Consider the following 14,644-nt stretch of genomic DNA (forward strand, 5'->3'; position numbering starts at 1 on the left):
CCAGAAAGTAAATTATAGATAGGCTTGGTTGAACTAGATTTTTATTTTTTGTAATTTCAACCATATAGATTTTTTTAATTTTTAATAATTTTTATTTTTACAGTTGTGGAAAATTAAGGAGGGTAGTATTAGGATTAGGACAGCACTGACAGTGGGGCTACAAAGGGCTCTCAGCATGGCTGAGAGGCCCAGGACACCTGGGTGCGAGATGCAAGGGAGGCTGCAGTCCTGGCTGGAGGAGCAGACCCCTAGCCAGGCCTGCAACGAGGATGATGAGCCCCTGGTCACAGAGGAGATCACCTCACTGCTGTACAGTTCCTGCCTGGGGATGGCTCTCTCACTTCTGGCTGAGTGACTGAGTGAGCAGGGCCATGACAGCAGAGCTGCAGAGGGCTCCCTCCAACTGCCCCCACACCTTGGGCCTACAGGGACCAGATGTCACTGGCTCTGTGGACATGCAAGGAGTCCTCTGCAGCCCTTCTGTCATGGCCGCTCCCTCACTCCCATGACAGTGAGGTTGTAGAGGGCTCTCTGCATTGTCACAGGATCAGTGACACCCAATCTCTGCAGAGATAAGGTGCAAGAAAAGCTACAATCCTGGTGGAGCAGAGAAGGGACCCTTTGCACTCCCAGCTGGTGAGAGCAGGGATGTGACAGCAGACATGCAGAAGGCTCTCTATGCTGCCACAGGACCACAAGCACCCAATCCCTGCAGGCACAAGGTGTGGGGAAGGCTCTGGTGTAGCAGAGTGGAGGAAGAAGAGGATGAACCCCCTACCACGGGGAAGGCCACCCTGCTGCTGAATGGCTCTATCCCTGGGCAGGAGCCATTGATCAAAAAGGTGGCCTCCCCACAGCCAGAGGCTGCTCCTCCTCCTCCTGGCAGCCTTGGCCCGGGTCTCTGCTCTGCTAGCACCAGAGCCTTCCCCTCACCTTGGGGTGGCAGGGATCCAATGTCCCTAGCAATACAGGGAACCCTCGGTAGCTCCACTGTCATGGCCCTACTCCCTCACTCCTGTGACTGCAGGGCTCCCTACATGGCTGCCGACACCTGATCCCTGCAGGCGCTAGGTGAGGGAATAGGGGGGAGCTGCACTCACACTAACTGTTACTGATTGGGTTTTTTTCATCCATTTCAGTGTAAGCTGAAATTGACATTAACTGACATCTGTGGATTTAAATAGAGCCCTGCCAAGTCTAACTATAAATAAGGCTGCAAGTTTGTCACGGAGGTCACAGAAGTCACAGATTCTGTGACTTTCTGTTACCTCTATGGTTTCTTCAGTGGTTGGTGCGCCTGGCCTGGGGGCAGATAAAGCAGCCCATGCCAGGCCCACTGGCTGCTGCTGCGGCCGTCTCGGGCCACTGCACCCTCCTCCCCCAGCAGCAGCAGGAGTTTGGGTGTGGGAGGGGGTTGGAGCACAATACGGGGTGAGGCGGGCTCTGGGCAGCGCTTACCTAGGGGGCTCCTCAGATGCAGCAACATCCCCCTCGCTCAGCTCCTAGCCGGAGGTGTGGCCAGGCAGCTCTGCGCACTGCCTCTGTGTGAAGGCACCGCCCCCACAGCTCTCATTGGCCATGGTTCCTGGCCAATGGGAGCTGTGAAACACAGAGCTGCCTGGCCATGCCTCTGTCTAGGAGCTGAGCTAGGGGGGATGTCCCCACTTCCGGGGAGGCACGGAGCCAGGTATGTAGCCTGTTGGCCCCAGCAAACCCCCACCCTCCCACCCAGCACTAGCAGGAGTCCCGGGCCGCACGCCACCACCCACACAGCACCAGTGTGGGTCCCAGGCCGCACATGCCCAGGCTGCTCCCCAACCAAGATTTAGTCCAGGGCATACAGTAGAAGTCATGGACAAGTCACGGGAAGTGAATTTTGTTTTGTTTATTGACCGTGACCTGTCCATGAAGTTTACTAAAAATACCCCTGACTAAAACAAAGCCTTAACTATAAGGCAGAAGGATCACTTGTTCAGTAACTGGCCACCAAGCACTGAGTATGGGAGGGCTACTGACTCCTCTCCATATCTTCCCTCCCCCAACAAAAGAACAAGGGTAAGTTTCAAACATTTCTTTTTCCTTGCATTTGCTTCCGTAATAAACTAAATTAGGTATAGAGAAAAATAACCCAGCTGGGTTAGGGGACTAGTTCCTACACAACTGAGAATACTGTACATATTCTTAAACTACTATTTAAGTGAAAAACTACTATTTTATAAGAAAGCATATAACTAAGGATAAAAAAGGGTAGTTAATGTTAAAAAGAGTTACAACTTGTTGCATCTGACAGAAGGGGGATCTTTCAAAAATTTCCAACTTTGAAAAGGAATTTTTTTTTAACCAAAAAAAATAAACTTTTGAAAAACTTTGACTAGCCAGTTCTAGTGAGTACCAATAGGTGTTCCAAAAACAAAAAAAAAGGGAGTAAACAGACTATAAACCAATTCCCCTTAACTGCTCAACTTCTACTGCTGGCTCTTGTGAGGTCATTATTTCAGAAGTTCTCTAGACATCAAAATCTTCCAGGCAAAAAAGGACTTAAACACTTAAAAAAAGGCTTTTTTCTGCTTTGCTTTAACAGTCCCCCCCATTCCGTCTCTACAGTCATCATCCCCCCACACCTCCGAAAGAGGACACAAACCCAACTGCCCCCTGCTTGACCCATGACCTTCAAAATACAGCATGAAAAGTTAAATGACAAACATTAATAATAAAAAGGCCTACATGGTCACAAGAACTCCACCAAGTTGCAGTGGGGGAGGTTCAGGTTGGATATTAGGAAAAACTTTTTCACTAGGAGGGTGGTGAAACACTGGAATGCATTACCTAGGGAGGTGGTGGAATATCCTTCCTTAGATATTTTTAAGGTCAGGCTTGACAAAGCCCTGGCTGGGATGATTTAGTTGGGGATTGGTCCTGCTTTGAGCAGGGGGCTGGACTAGATGACCTCTTGAGGTCCCTTCCAACCCTGATATTTTATGATTCTATGAACTTGCATACAAATTCTACAATTCCATTAAAAAAAACTGATTAGAGTATTAGAAATCCAAATTTTACATCCAGCTTTTCTATGAAAAAGTCACATTAAATGTTTTTATAGAGCCTTACAAATAGGGAATTTATGTTGCTGTACACAAGTATTTAATAAATAAATCAGAAGTTTATCATCTTTGCTTTCCTAATATCAATTACTGGAACATGGTACACATCTACTTTTTCCACACCTGCCAAGCTCAGTCAAGGTTTCTAACATCAGTCACCATCTCAATTATATCACTGACTAAAACAGTCAGGAGGTGCATGACTGTACAAAATACAGGTTTTATTCATTCTAAATGATCACCTTCTGTGCACAGAAGGCTGCCAATCTTGGCTCTACCATCAGCTGAACTATACATTAAGAACTTGGCAGATTAGCAAAAAAACCTTAAAAATCAAGCAGATGTGTGGGCCTCTATACAGAGGAAAATAAAGAATGTAAAAATAAGCTTTCCTTCCCCACCATAAGTACTGATTCAAGAGGATACATTTTTTCCAAGCTTGCAAATAAAACTAGCTATGAAGTTTTAAGGAGTTTTCCATTTGCTCTAGTTTGTCACTTTCCAGTGAATGGCAGACATGTATGGCAAATTAAGCTGAATCACTTATTTTTTGCTCTTGTGCAATTGAACAAGGCAGAGAAGAAGAATGAAGAGGGAAGTGGCAAAATTGAAGACAGTACACATGCATCTTCAGTACAAGACCATACTGGAGATGCTAGCAGTGATGAGAAGCAGAAAACTGTAACCATTTTCAAGGAATAAGTGAGGTTCATGGCCCCTGAAGAGAAAGACAGCAAAGAATCTCAGAAACACAAGAGGCGCACCAACACAAAAAAAAAATAAAAAAAAAAAAAATCGATGTACGCCATGTCTTTTTAGATATGGAACACACACTTAACTTGTAGTCTCAGTTTACTTCTCTAAGCCGAACAAAGAAAGAGCACTCTCGCAGGGCCTTGGGAGATTCTACTCAGTGCACTCAAGCTATTAATAATGCAATGCATATGGAAAGAGGGTGATTTCCCAGAGTGACTAACAAAGCTGCAAAAAGAAAAGGAGGACTTGTGGCACCTCAGAGACTAACAAATTTATTTGAGCATAAGCTTTCTTGAGCTACAGTTCACTTCTGAGCTGTAGCTCAAGAAAGCTTATGCTCAAATAAATTTGTTAGTCTCTGAGGTGCCACAAGTCCTCCTTTTCTTTTTGCGGATACAGACTAACAAGGCTGCTACTCTGAAAACTAACATAGCTGCCTGTCTAACTATCCTCACTAAGTTTAAAAAGAGGCTTGGAGCGGTTTTTAATGGACACTGAAGGGCACCAATTTACACCCAGACTTCATATTTATATCCACTTCAAAATGTATTTTCTTTTAATTTAAATAAGCTGTTTTAGATTTTAAATTATAACTTTCTTTTTTAAAAATAAACCTGTTTAAAATGAAATATTAATTTGCTACAAAATATGTTAAGGCCTAAAATTATTACAATCTCTTAAAACATTTAAATAATAAATGTGCTGAATCCATGAGCCTCAATCAAACTTTGAGTTAAAGGCTGCTTTTCTATATAAATAATTGATCGGGGAAAAACTAACTTTTGAAGTCAAGCTTTATAAATATGGCATAGTGGATCATGTACTGTATTAAGGGCCTGATCCTGTAGGGGAGGGGATCCAGAGGCTGCGGTATTGAGTGCAACAGACTGGCAAAGTCATCACAGGGGATGGGACCTGCCTCTGACTCCAGGAGACACCATCACATATCTCATCATGATCATCTACTGAGCTCATCTGGGTGGCCCCATAGTCCTATTTATAGCTTCTCCTTACCTGAGCTCTGATTGGCTCAGCTCTCAAATTACAATGATTTGTGACTCCAGCCACCTTGGAAACTTGCTCTCCAGCTTACAGAAAAGCACTAATCTGCACAGGAACTACCAGCCCTTGTTTCTGGACGGTTCTGGACACTTCAACTAAATGGCCTTGTTCCGTTTCCTTGCAGGTGTATACAGAGATATATACCAACAGAAATCCATTAATTTCTCAACTGCCTCCCACTTTCTTTAAATAAAATACTACAATGCAAAAGGCATGTGAGTTACATGAGCAGAAGTCATGGATTGCTGTTAGTTCTTGTGTTTTCCTGGAAATAGAGATAGGGGGTGGAAGTGGAGTTATGTAACAAAGGAGGAGTTGAGTGTTCGACCAGAAAGGAGCAACACTGGTGTCAAAGCAAGACACTGTGAAAAGAACGAAGGACATTTTTCTGACTGCAGCCGCTAGTGTTGATTTCAAGACCTGAGAATTGGAAGGGAAAAACTGCCATGGCTGCAGGTCGTAAAAAGGACCCTATTTGGGAATATTTTCAAGAAATTCCTGTACCTCTGGATAAAAAATAAACATGTCTAATGTAAACTGCGAAACAAAAAAATGCAAGTCCTGGTTGTAAGAATGAATGTCATTATGACAAATGCTCCTCGAAGGCAATGACTTTGAAGAGGATATGGACATGTCTGAACAATCTGGATCAACTGGTTAGTACATTTATTTTTGCACCATTCTTAAGGACTGCCTACCATTTCTTACTATGCTAGTAAATGATAACTTAGATTGTCATAAATTTGTATTTTGGATGTAATAGAATAAAATTCAAGTGTAGACCTTTCTCACAGACAAGCTGCAAATGTAGCAAAGATGAGAAGAAATCTAGAAGAAGAAAACAAAGGCAACCTGAAAACTTACAATATATGGATTCAATGCTCATTTGACTAAAATACAACTCCAGGAATAAAGGAAAACATTGAAATTGCAGAATACTTCTGTAACAACCACTTTGCTTCAGTTTCACTAGAGAGAGAAGAAGGATCCAAACTAATTCTACCCAAGACATGCACTTGAATTCAGTGGTTGACCATTCTGAGCCATTTATTAAGAACTGGTCTATTCTGATAATTTGCAAAGAGAATTGTGACAAAATAAATGGAACTATACCAGCCAAAGTGGTCCTAATCAGACTAAAGGGAAATGTAGAAGATATGCTGAATATACAGAAACTTATTTCCACATTATTTGGCAAACTGCAGAAAGATTGCTGCTGTATTGTTGAGGCTGCTGAAATTTGGAAAGAACTTTGAGGCAGTGAAGAAATACCCAACAACAAAATTAAATTGCAAGCAGTAAAGAAACAGATGGATCAAGCACTTACTCCACCTCATGTTTTGCTAATATTCTCAACCCAAAGTACCAAGTAGATGTCTAACTGCTGAAGAAGATGCTGCTATGACATGGGCATCTAAATTACCCATCAATCATGCCAACCATAATACATTTCAGGGCCGGAAGGTGAACCATTCAAGCAGTACACATTTGATGATGTTTAAAAGCAAGTCACACCACTGAATTGGTGGAAGTCACTAGCTAAGCACCTGGAACAAGAATTTGTTGATGTGCAAAACCAGTTTTTGACAGCACGGTCCTCTCTTCTGCAGGCACAAATATAGTATTTTCTTCATTTGGACTAATTCATTCAAAGTTGATAAACCAATTGAGAGTTGAAAAAGCAGGAAAACTTGTCTCTCTTCCAGCCTATGAATAAAAACGAGGGAGGGAGGGATGAGATCTACTAGTCTGAAAAATATGAAGAACAGCCTAAGGGCAGATCTTCACTACCCGCTGGATCGGCGGGTAGTGATCGATCTATCGGAAATTGATTTATCGTGTCTCGTCTCGACACGATAAATCAATCCCCAAATGCGCTCCCTGTCGACTCCGGAACTCCAGCTTGCGAAAGGCGGAAGCGGAGTCGACGGGGGAGTGGAAGCGGTTGACTCGACGCTGTCCTCACGCCAGGTAAGTCGACCTAAGATACGCAGTCTTCCGCTACGCTATTCGCGAATCTGAAGTTGAGTATCTTAGGTCGACCCCCCCCAGTGTGGACCAGGGCTATGTAATTTAGGAGGCTGTCTTCTCATTTTCGGTAGACTTAGGTGAGTAGGAAACTAAGCTCCAGTCCCTTTCACTGAGGCATATTTGCTTAAATTAAATGTATATAGTTATAGCATACCCCCCCGGTAGCAAAAAGATGTACCAAACCTTGTGTAAAAGCTCTATTTAGTTGTAAATTAACATGTTTTAATGGTTATATTAACCAGTAATAATACACCTCTCTCAGAAAGTAAGAGAAGTACAAATGGGAAAATTGATTAAAATTATTTAAATAAGAGGCTTTTCACTTTGTGATTTACTTCAAGGCGTCCTACTAGATTCTCTCCTTGTATTTACCCAAAATGATCGGACTACATTACTCTAATAAAAACAGCCATTTAGTGGCATAGAATTACTTGGAACTGCAGTTTAGGCTTGGTATTGTTTTGTGAGGGAGGGAAGGAGAAAAATGAGCGAGATAAACACGTTTGTTTCTTCGCTTAAAAAAAGAACGTTATCTTTACTTCCAAATACAAACACCTATGATACACTTTAGAATTCAGGCTTCCATTTAACATTGGAACATTTCTTGTAATTCAAATGCAGAATTAACTAATACTACAAGAGTTTCCAATAACTTATTTACTCAATTAGCTATAAAACCATTAATAGCTGGGAAATTAATCAGGACCAGATATTTGTTTTTTTTTAATCAAATAGTTTCCTATGTTCAACAACTTTTCAGTAATAGTTACAGTTAACCATTTATGCTGTTTAATATATCTTCTGCTAGTACACAATGAATCCCCAACAGTATCATGAGAACAGTTTTAGCCTAGTAACTTTGTTGTCTACCACAGAAAGATTTTAAAAATTCCCTGTATGAATGAGTACGCTTTTATTAAAGCTAAAACCAAAACCAATGTGACAATCATTTCCAAATCAGAGAATCGCTGCACGGCAATTTACTTGACATATTATAATTTCAACCAGCAGATGTAACCTGTATTTTCAATTACATAAAGTTGTGAGCAAAAGAGCCAAGATAAAGTCAGTTTTGGTCATATGCCTATTTTAATCAGATAAATAAAAAAGTTGTCTGGTGAACTGAGGGTATATTTGCTCAGTGATTTATGGTACGTTAAATCAGTTTAACATGCAAGCGTAGGATTTGGCCTTAAAACAGCACTCCCTCAGCTGTTAGATGATACAATAATGGTAAGTTATTTGAAAGATTACATTGATCACCTTTTGAGCACCTACAGAGAGTACACACAATGGAATACTAATTTGGCCTTGTTATCATGTACAAGAGCTGCTATTCAGTATTTTAAATTTGTTCATTTTAAAAGGAAGTGCAAACATTTAATTCTTGATGTGGGATCTTAGCATCTTTAAAGCTGTCTTTCAAAAAAAATTAGCAGTTGGAAAACTTACTATTTTTGTAAAATTTAAATTGGATAGGAATGGAATCCAATCCTGGCTGAGACCTTCACGTAATACAAATATATAAAAATTAATCTCATCAAGTAGTTTACTATAGTTTCAAAGCCATAAATAACCTTCTCGTTCTTCTTTTCTGCATCCAGTGGCTGCTTTGGATTTTCTCTTCGAGCCGTCTGAATTATTTCATCCTCAGACACTTCAAGAACAGGCCGTCCATTAGGCTGCATATGTAATCAAAATTTTAAATCAGATTAAATCTGAGAGGGCAGGTGAAGCAAACCACAGAATGTAAGTTACATAATTACAAAGATAGTATGAGAGGTTTTCTTTGAAGCCAACTGTAGTTCTATGCACTATGGGGAAAGAACCCAAATGCTAGCTTAATTACCTTTTAATGTAAAGCAATTTAGTTTTATATTTTCAAAGCTTATTTTCAAAATTTCTGAAGTCTGCTACTGTGGTTGTATATACTGTATGGAGTCAAGAAACAAGTACACGAACTAGTAAATATTCTAAATGCAGCTGGATAAAAATCAGACTAGTAGTTTCTACAGCTAGTCTGTTGAACAGCAACTGTCTTGCATATTGTAAACAAGCAGATTAAGAGTGAAGGAAAGCCTTGACATTTATAGTAATATCTATACCACACTGTAACCAATTATGTAGTGGAATATTATACAGCTTTACTATTTTTAATGTAAACAAACGAAGTAAAAGTGGTGGACACCTGAAGTATTTTATCAATCTTTATATCGAGGGATAATATATAATTGCTCCTAGACAACAAAATGTGCATCTGTAAAACTTTCAGGAACTTTAGGTCTGATCTAAACAACTGTAGCTTGGATTCCAAATAAGTTTTGCTAAACATTACAATTTTAAAAAAAAATTCCTGATGAGGTTTAGGATTGTGTATATTGATAGCAATTACTTTAATACACATAAGTGAATGGGCACGTGCATTTGTTTTCTCACATGTATAGACACAGAAGTATACGTAGAGTTCATGTGAGCAACTGCACAAGTACTCAATTGGAGCAGTGTCCTCTGCAGCATCTCACTGTAATGCAATAATTGCATAAGTACAGCAAACTATTTTCCAGTTAAGCCTCTGGAGCACAAGCCACAATTCTGTTTTGCCAAATGTATTGGGGGAGGGAGGAAGAAGGGGAGAGAGAAAATGGAGAAGTGTTTTTCCCTCAAACCAGTGACTACTTTTCAAAGCATCAACTTTGTCAGACACCAAATTCTTAAAACTACAAGTTGCAAATGTAGTGGGTTACCTATTTAAATTAAAAACAAAAATAAACCACACATACACACATGAATATGTACGCTATTAAAAATCTGAAGCTGGGTGAAATTTTTAAGACATTATTCACTGAAAAAAGCAGTTTTGGTCAACCCAAAACCATTCTCAAAATGTGACTCAAATAAATCATTTCAGCCAATGTTTCTGAAGGAGGGCCCCTCATGAACCATTCACAAGATGGTAAGAGGAGAAGAAGGTGCACATATAACTTTAGGCCTATTGGTTATGGCACTCACCTAGGATGTGAGAGACCTGGGTTTTAATTACCGTTTTTGTCACATTTATGTGGAGAAGGGATTTGAATTTGGATCTCCCACCTTACAGGAGAGCGCCCTAGCAACCAGGCTATGGGATATTCTGGGTCTCTCTCAAGCTTTTCTGTTGAAGTTGCTCCACTGTGTATACATAATTAAATAGTCATTGGAAAAGGCTCATGAACTTGGGTCTCCCACCTCCAAGGTAAGTACCCTAATCACTAGGCTATAGGAATCTCACATTCTGACCTGGCGACTATTCAAGTATTTTATGCAAAGCAGAACAGCTTCAACTTGAGAAAGAGAGAGACTTATACCAGAATAACTCATGGCCGAACAGCTAGCACTCGCCTGCAAATTCAAATTTCTTGTCCACATCAGACAGAGGGAAGAAATGAACCCCAGTTCACAAGTGATTTCCCTAACCACTGTGCTAAAGGTTATAAGGCGACACCACTTCCTGCTTCCAGCCAGTTTGGGAATCTAGTCTTATTTATTTTGCTTTCAGGTGGGAAAAAAAGCCCAGAACTAAACAACCATTTTGTTTTTGTTGACCCAAATGTTTTCTTTGACTTGAAATGAATTGTGTGTCTACTTTTTTGATGTGCTCAAATTTTTTGGATTCAGTTCAACCTGAACTATTTTTTTTTTTTTTTTTATTTTGGAACTGCCAGTGAACTGAAAAAAATCTGTAATTTGCAAGGCTCCACTTAAATCTGGATTATTTAAAAAAACACTCCGAAATAAAGACCTCTGCACTTTTATTTAAAACATTTCTGCAGTACCCCTTACCTTTTTCCCCCACTCTTCTGACAGTCTTCAGTCAGACTGTTATTCCTAAGTGCTGTATTAGTACAAAGTAGTAATAAAGGACATTCTTGCTTCCACTTAGACCCAGAGACTTATTATAATTATTAGCCTACATCAACCTCCTTCTCCCACCTATAGAGCACAGAGAGAAAAAAGGGGCATGAAGGTTTAAAACAAACAAAAGGAAGTTCATGCAACAGTCAACTTGTGGAACTAGTTGCCAGGGGATGTTGTGAAGGCCAAAACTATAACAATTAAAAAAAAATGAGGTAAGTTCATGGAGGACAGGTCCATCAATGGCTATTAGCCAAGATGGTCAGGAACACAACCCCATGCTCTGGGTGTCCCTAAGCCTTTGACTGCTTGATGCTGGGACTGGACAACAGGGGATAGATCATTTGATGATTGCCCTGGTCTTTTCATTCTCTTTGAAGCATCTGGCATTGGCAACTGTCGGCAGACAAGATACTGGGCTAGATGAACCATTGGTCTAACCCAATAGGGCCATTCTTATGAAGATTTCATCGCCTGCCTATATATCATTTAAGTTACGTTTCTATGATGTGTTTAGTCTGCATGGCATCTTATTTAAACTCATCTCCATGGGATAGGTTCAGAGTAGCAGCCGTGCTAGCCTGTATTCGCAAAAAGAAAAGGAGTACTTGTGGCACTTAGAGACTAAATAAGTCTCTAAGGTGCCACAAGTACTCCTTTTCTCCATGGGATAGGAGCTGCATCTTCATTTTTATTTGATAGTACCAAATATATTCTTGACTGAATTTATATTTTCTTCTACAGGATACAATTTTAATTAAGAATTAAAAATCATGTTTAATATTAATCTCAAGCACTAGAACTAAAGTTGTTGCATTTAATTTTAGAATAGGTCAAACTGTATGTTAAATGGTATATTACTTTAATACCCACTGACAGATTCAACAAGAAACATTTGATAGATGGAAGAACTGCTACTTATTAGCACTTAGTATATCTAGCCGTTACGCTGCCTTCATAACTATTCTAAGGCCAGGTCTGCACTACAAACTTACATTGATATAACTGCGTCATTCAGGTTGTGAAAATCCACACTTCTGATCGACAGTTATACAGTCCTAACCACTAGTGTGAACAGAGCTATGTTGATGGGAGAGCTTCTCCCATTGACAAAACTACTGCCTCTTGTGGAGGTGGATTAACCATGCTGATGAGAGTTCTCCCATCAGTATAGTAGCATCCTCACTAAAGCGCTGCTGCTGCACTGTTGTAGCTGTTTAAGTGTAGACCTGCCTCTTCAGTGACTTGACTTAGCAGATACATACTCTTCAGATTTTCATTCGTTATGCATCGTCTATTTGGAAAGCCAAAAATATAGAACTGCTGTCCATTGTAACTGATTTAATGCCCAAGAGTGAACACACACTGTCTGCACACAGGACATGGTGCCAACTGTTGAGTGTGCATTTTTTGTGGGACCTGAAGTGACATGAGTGAAAAGTGCTATTCTGCCTTATGGTGGCTTAAAGACTATGCTATCCTGCCTTCCTCTTCCTCTCAATTTTCGACGGTCAGCTGAACAATTTTAGGGAACTTCAGGATTTAAACAAAAATTCTGAAAAAATGTTACTAGAAGTGTACAGCCTTAACTGCAAATGGAGAGGTGGAATTCTGGATCCAAATTATCTTTAAAAATAGTTGTAATTTTTCACATTTAAATACATCCTGAAAACAATTTTTTTTAAATTATTTTCAGTTCTGAGATAGTCACTACTAAAACTCAAACTCAGCCCTGTATCATAACAATTAAGTTTTCAAATTGTAGAACCTTTTCCAAGTCTCAAATTGATTGTTTTAGAACAAGACTAGGAGTTGATCCAACCTCACTTATGAAAGATTACTCCATTTGATCCTTTATTTAAATAGTAAAAAGTATCAAAATCTGCTATGTTACAGTATTCTTACACAGAACCCATGACACTTTCCATAGCATAGAAATGTGGTTCCCTATTATTGTTTTTAAACTAAAGGCAACCCATCAACTGCATTGTCTTTTTTTGAGTCCCACCCAGGATCCAAATTCAAGGGGGAGCAAACGCCAGAGACCAGCATCATCCTCAGCCTCCCAAGGGGACACCAACCACCAGCAGCTGCGGCGAGACAGCCGCGTCGCTGCGGGGAGAAGCTGCTCTGAGGCCTGCTCTGACCAGCCCGGGGCAGGGGGTTAACCAGTAAGCGTTAGTCTTACCGTTAACTGTTTAAGAGTTTACATCCCTACCGTCAATATAATAAAACCACCTCAACGAGTAGCAGTAGCTATGATGGCGGGAGAAGCTCTCCCATTGACAGTGTCATGCAAATGAGCGCTTATGCCAGCGAAATTTATGTCACTCAGAGGCGTGTTTTTTTTCATACCCCATGTCATAATTATAAAGGGAAGGGTAAACATCTTTAAATCCCTCCTGGCCAGAGGAAAAACCCTTTCGCCATGTCAAGGTTCCTTCCCCACTCTGAACTCTAGGGTACAAATGTGGGGACCTGCATGAAAAACCCCCTAAGCTTATTTTTATCAGCTTAGGTTAAAACTTCCCCAAGGTATCCTAGCTTCTTAACCCTTTACAGGTGAAAGGGTTTTTCCTCTGGCCAGGAGGGATTTAAAAGGTGTTTACCCTTCCTTTTATATTTATGACGTCTCTAGAACAACGTAAGTTTTGCCGACATTGGTGGTAATGTAGACATGGCCGTAGGCTTAGTCCTGCAGGGGACAGTAGCCACTGCTGTGGGACAAGCTCATTATCCGAATATCCCCACTCTCCCCCAAGGCCTCCCCTCTGCACCAGGCCCATGACACATCTAGAACCTTCCCACAAGCAGAACATGCAGCATTGTTTTGTATACTTAGCTAAACAAACTCATCCATCCACCTAGGGTTGGTACATGGTCAAACCACAGGACTATGGTATACTCTGGTGTGGTGGTCTCTATCAATTCATCCTGTTGAAACTATTCTACAATGTATAAATAATTAAACTTTAAAAAGGGTTAACAGTGAATAGTCATTATAAATGCCTATGAAGTACCACCATGAATGATTATCACCTGGTGACCTAGGATGTGGGGGAGACAAGCTGAAGTCCCTGCTCCAATGACTAATTATTTATACAAAGTGGAATTGCTTCTGGAGGAGGAACAGAGACCCACACCAATATATTCCACAGCCCAGTAGTTTGGGCACTCTCCTGAGATGGGGGAGATTTGTGTTCAACATCAGACAGAGGGGGAATTCCACATCACAGGCGAGTGCCTTAATCACTGGGCACTGATGAAGGTGACACTACTACTAATTCCTCATCCTCCAGCTGATTTGTGAATCTAACCTTTTAAAAAGAATTAAAAAATCCCTTTTGGGTTGAACAGAATGGGTTTCATTTGGCCTGAATTTTTTTTTTCTTTTTCAATTTTCTGAAATTTTTTTGCATTTGATTCAAACTGAATTTTTTTTTTCAAAACTGCCTGTGAACTGAAAAAGTCAGTTATTAGCCCAGGTTTGTCCACTGGAGAAAAGAGTTTAAAATTGAAGGCTATGGGAAAGTGAGTAACACTCCCCTTGCACCAGCTAGAAAGCAGAGCAGTGTTAGCAAAGAACCCCACTGAACCTTGTAGGAGCCAGGAGGCTCTGGGATTGGAGGTGAAAAAAAATAAGTCTTAAGAGGAGATAAAGAGAATGCTTGTGCTCCCTGCCAGCAGCAAGAGAAGGCATGTGCTTCACGATTATTACTCATCTGGTAAGCAGAGGAGACAAAAGATGGAGCCCTCACAAGCAAGACCTAGGGACAGCACACCTTGGTAATAATCCCTATAGA

The 14,644-nt window shown here is 40.6% G+C and overlaps 1 protein-coding gene across 2 annotated transcripts in view; it reads right to left on the reverse strand.

Annotated features, from left to right (window-relative positions):
• The window catches only part of MTDH (metadherin), a 50,151-nt gene that overhangs the window by 30,958 nt on the left and 4,549 nt on the right, over window positions 1–14,644 (reverse strand). For both annotated transcript variants that reach the window (XM_084619964.1, XM_084619963.1), the window contains exon 2: window positions 8,528–8,632. In XM_084619964.1, the coding sequence (XP_084476090.1) occupies window positions 8,528–8,632 (105 nt within the window). The remainder of the gene's footprint in view (window positions 1–8,527; window positions 8,633–14,644) is intronic.

The sequence above is a fragment of the Lepidochelys olivacea genome (genome assembly GCF_965140295.1).
Source record: "Lepidochelys olivacea isolate rLepOli2 genome assembly, chromosome: 2".
Taxonomy (NCBI): domain Eukaryota; kingdom Metazoa; phylum Chordata; order Testudines; family Cheloniidae; genus Lepidochelys; species Lepidochelys olivacea.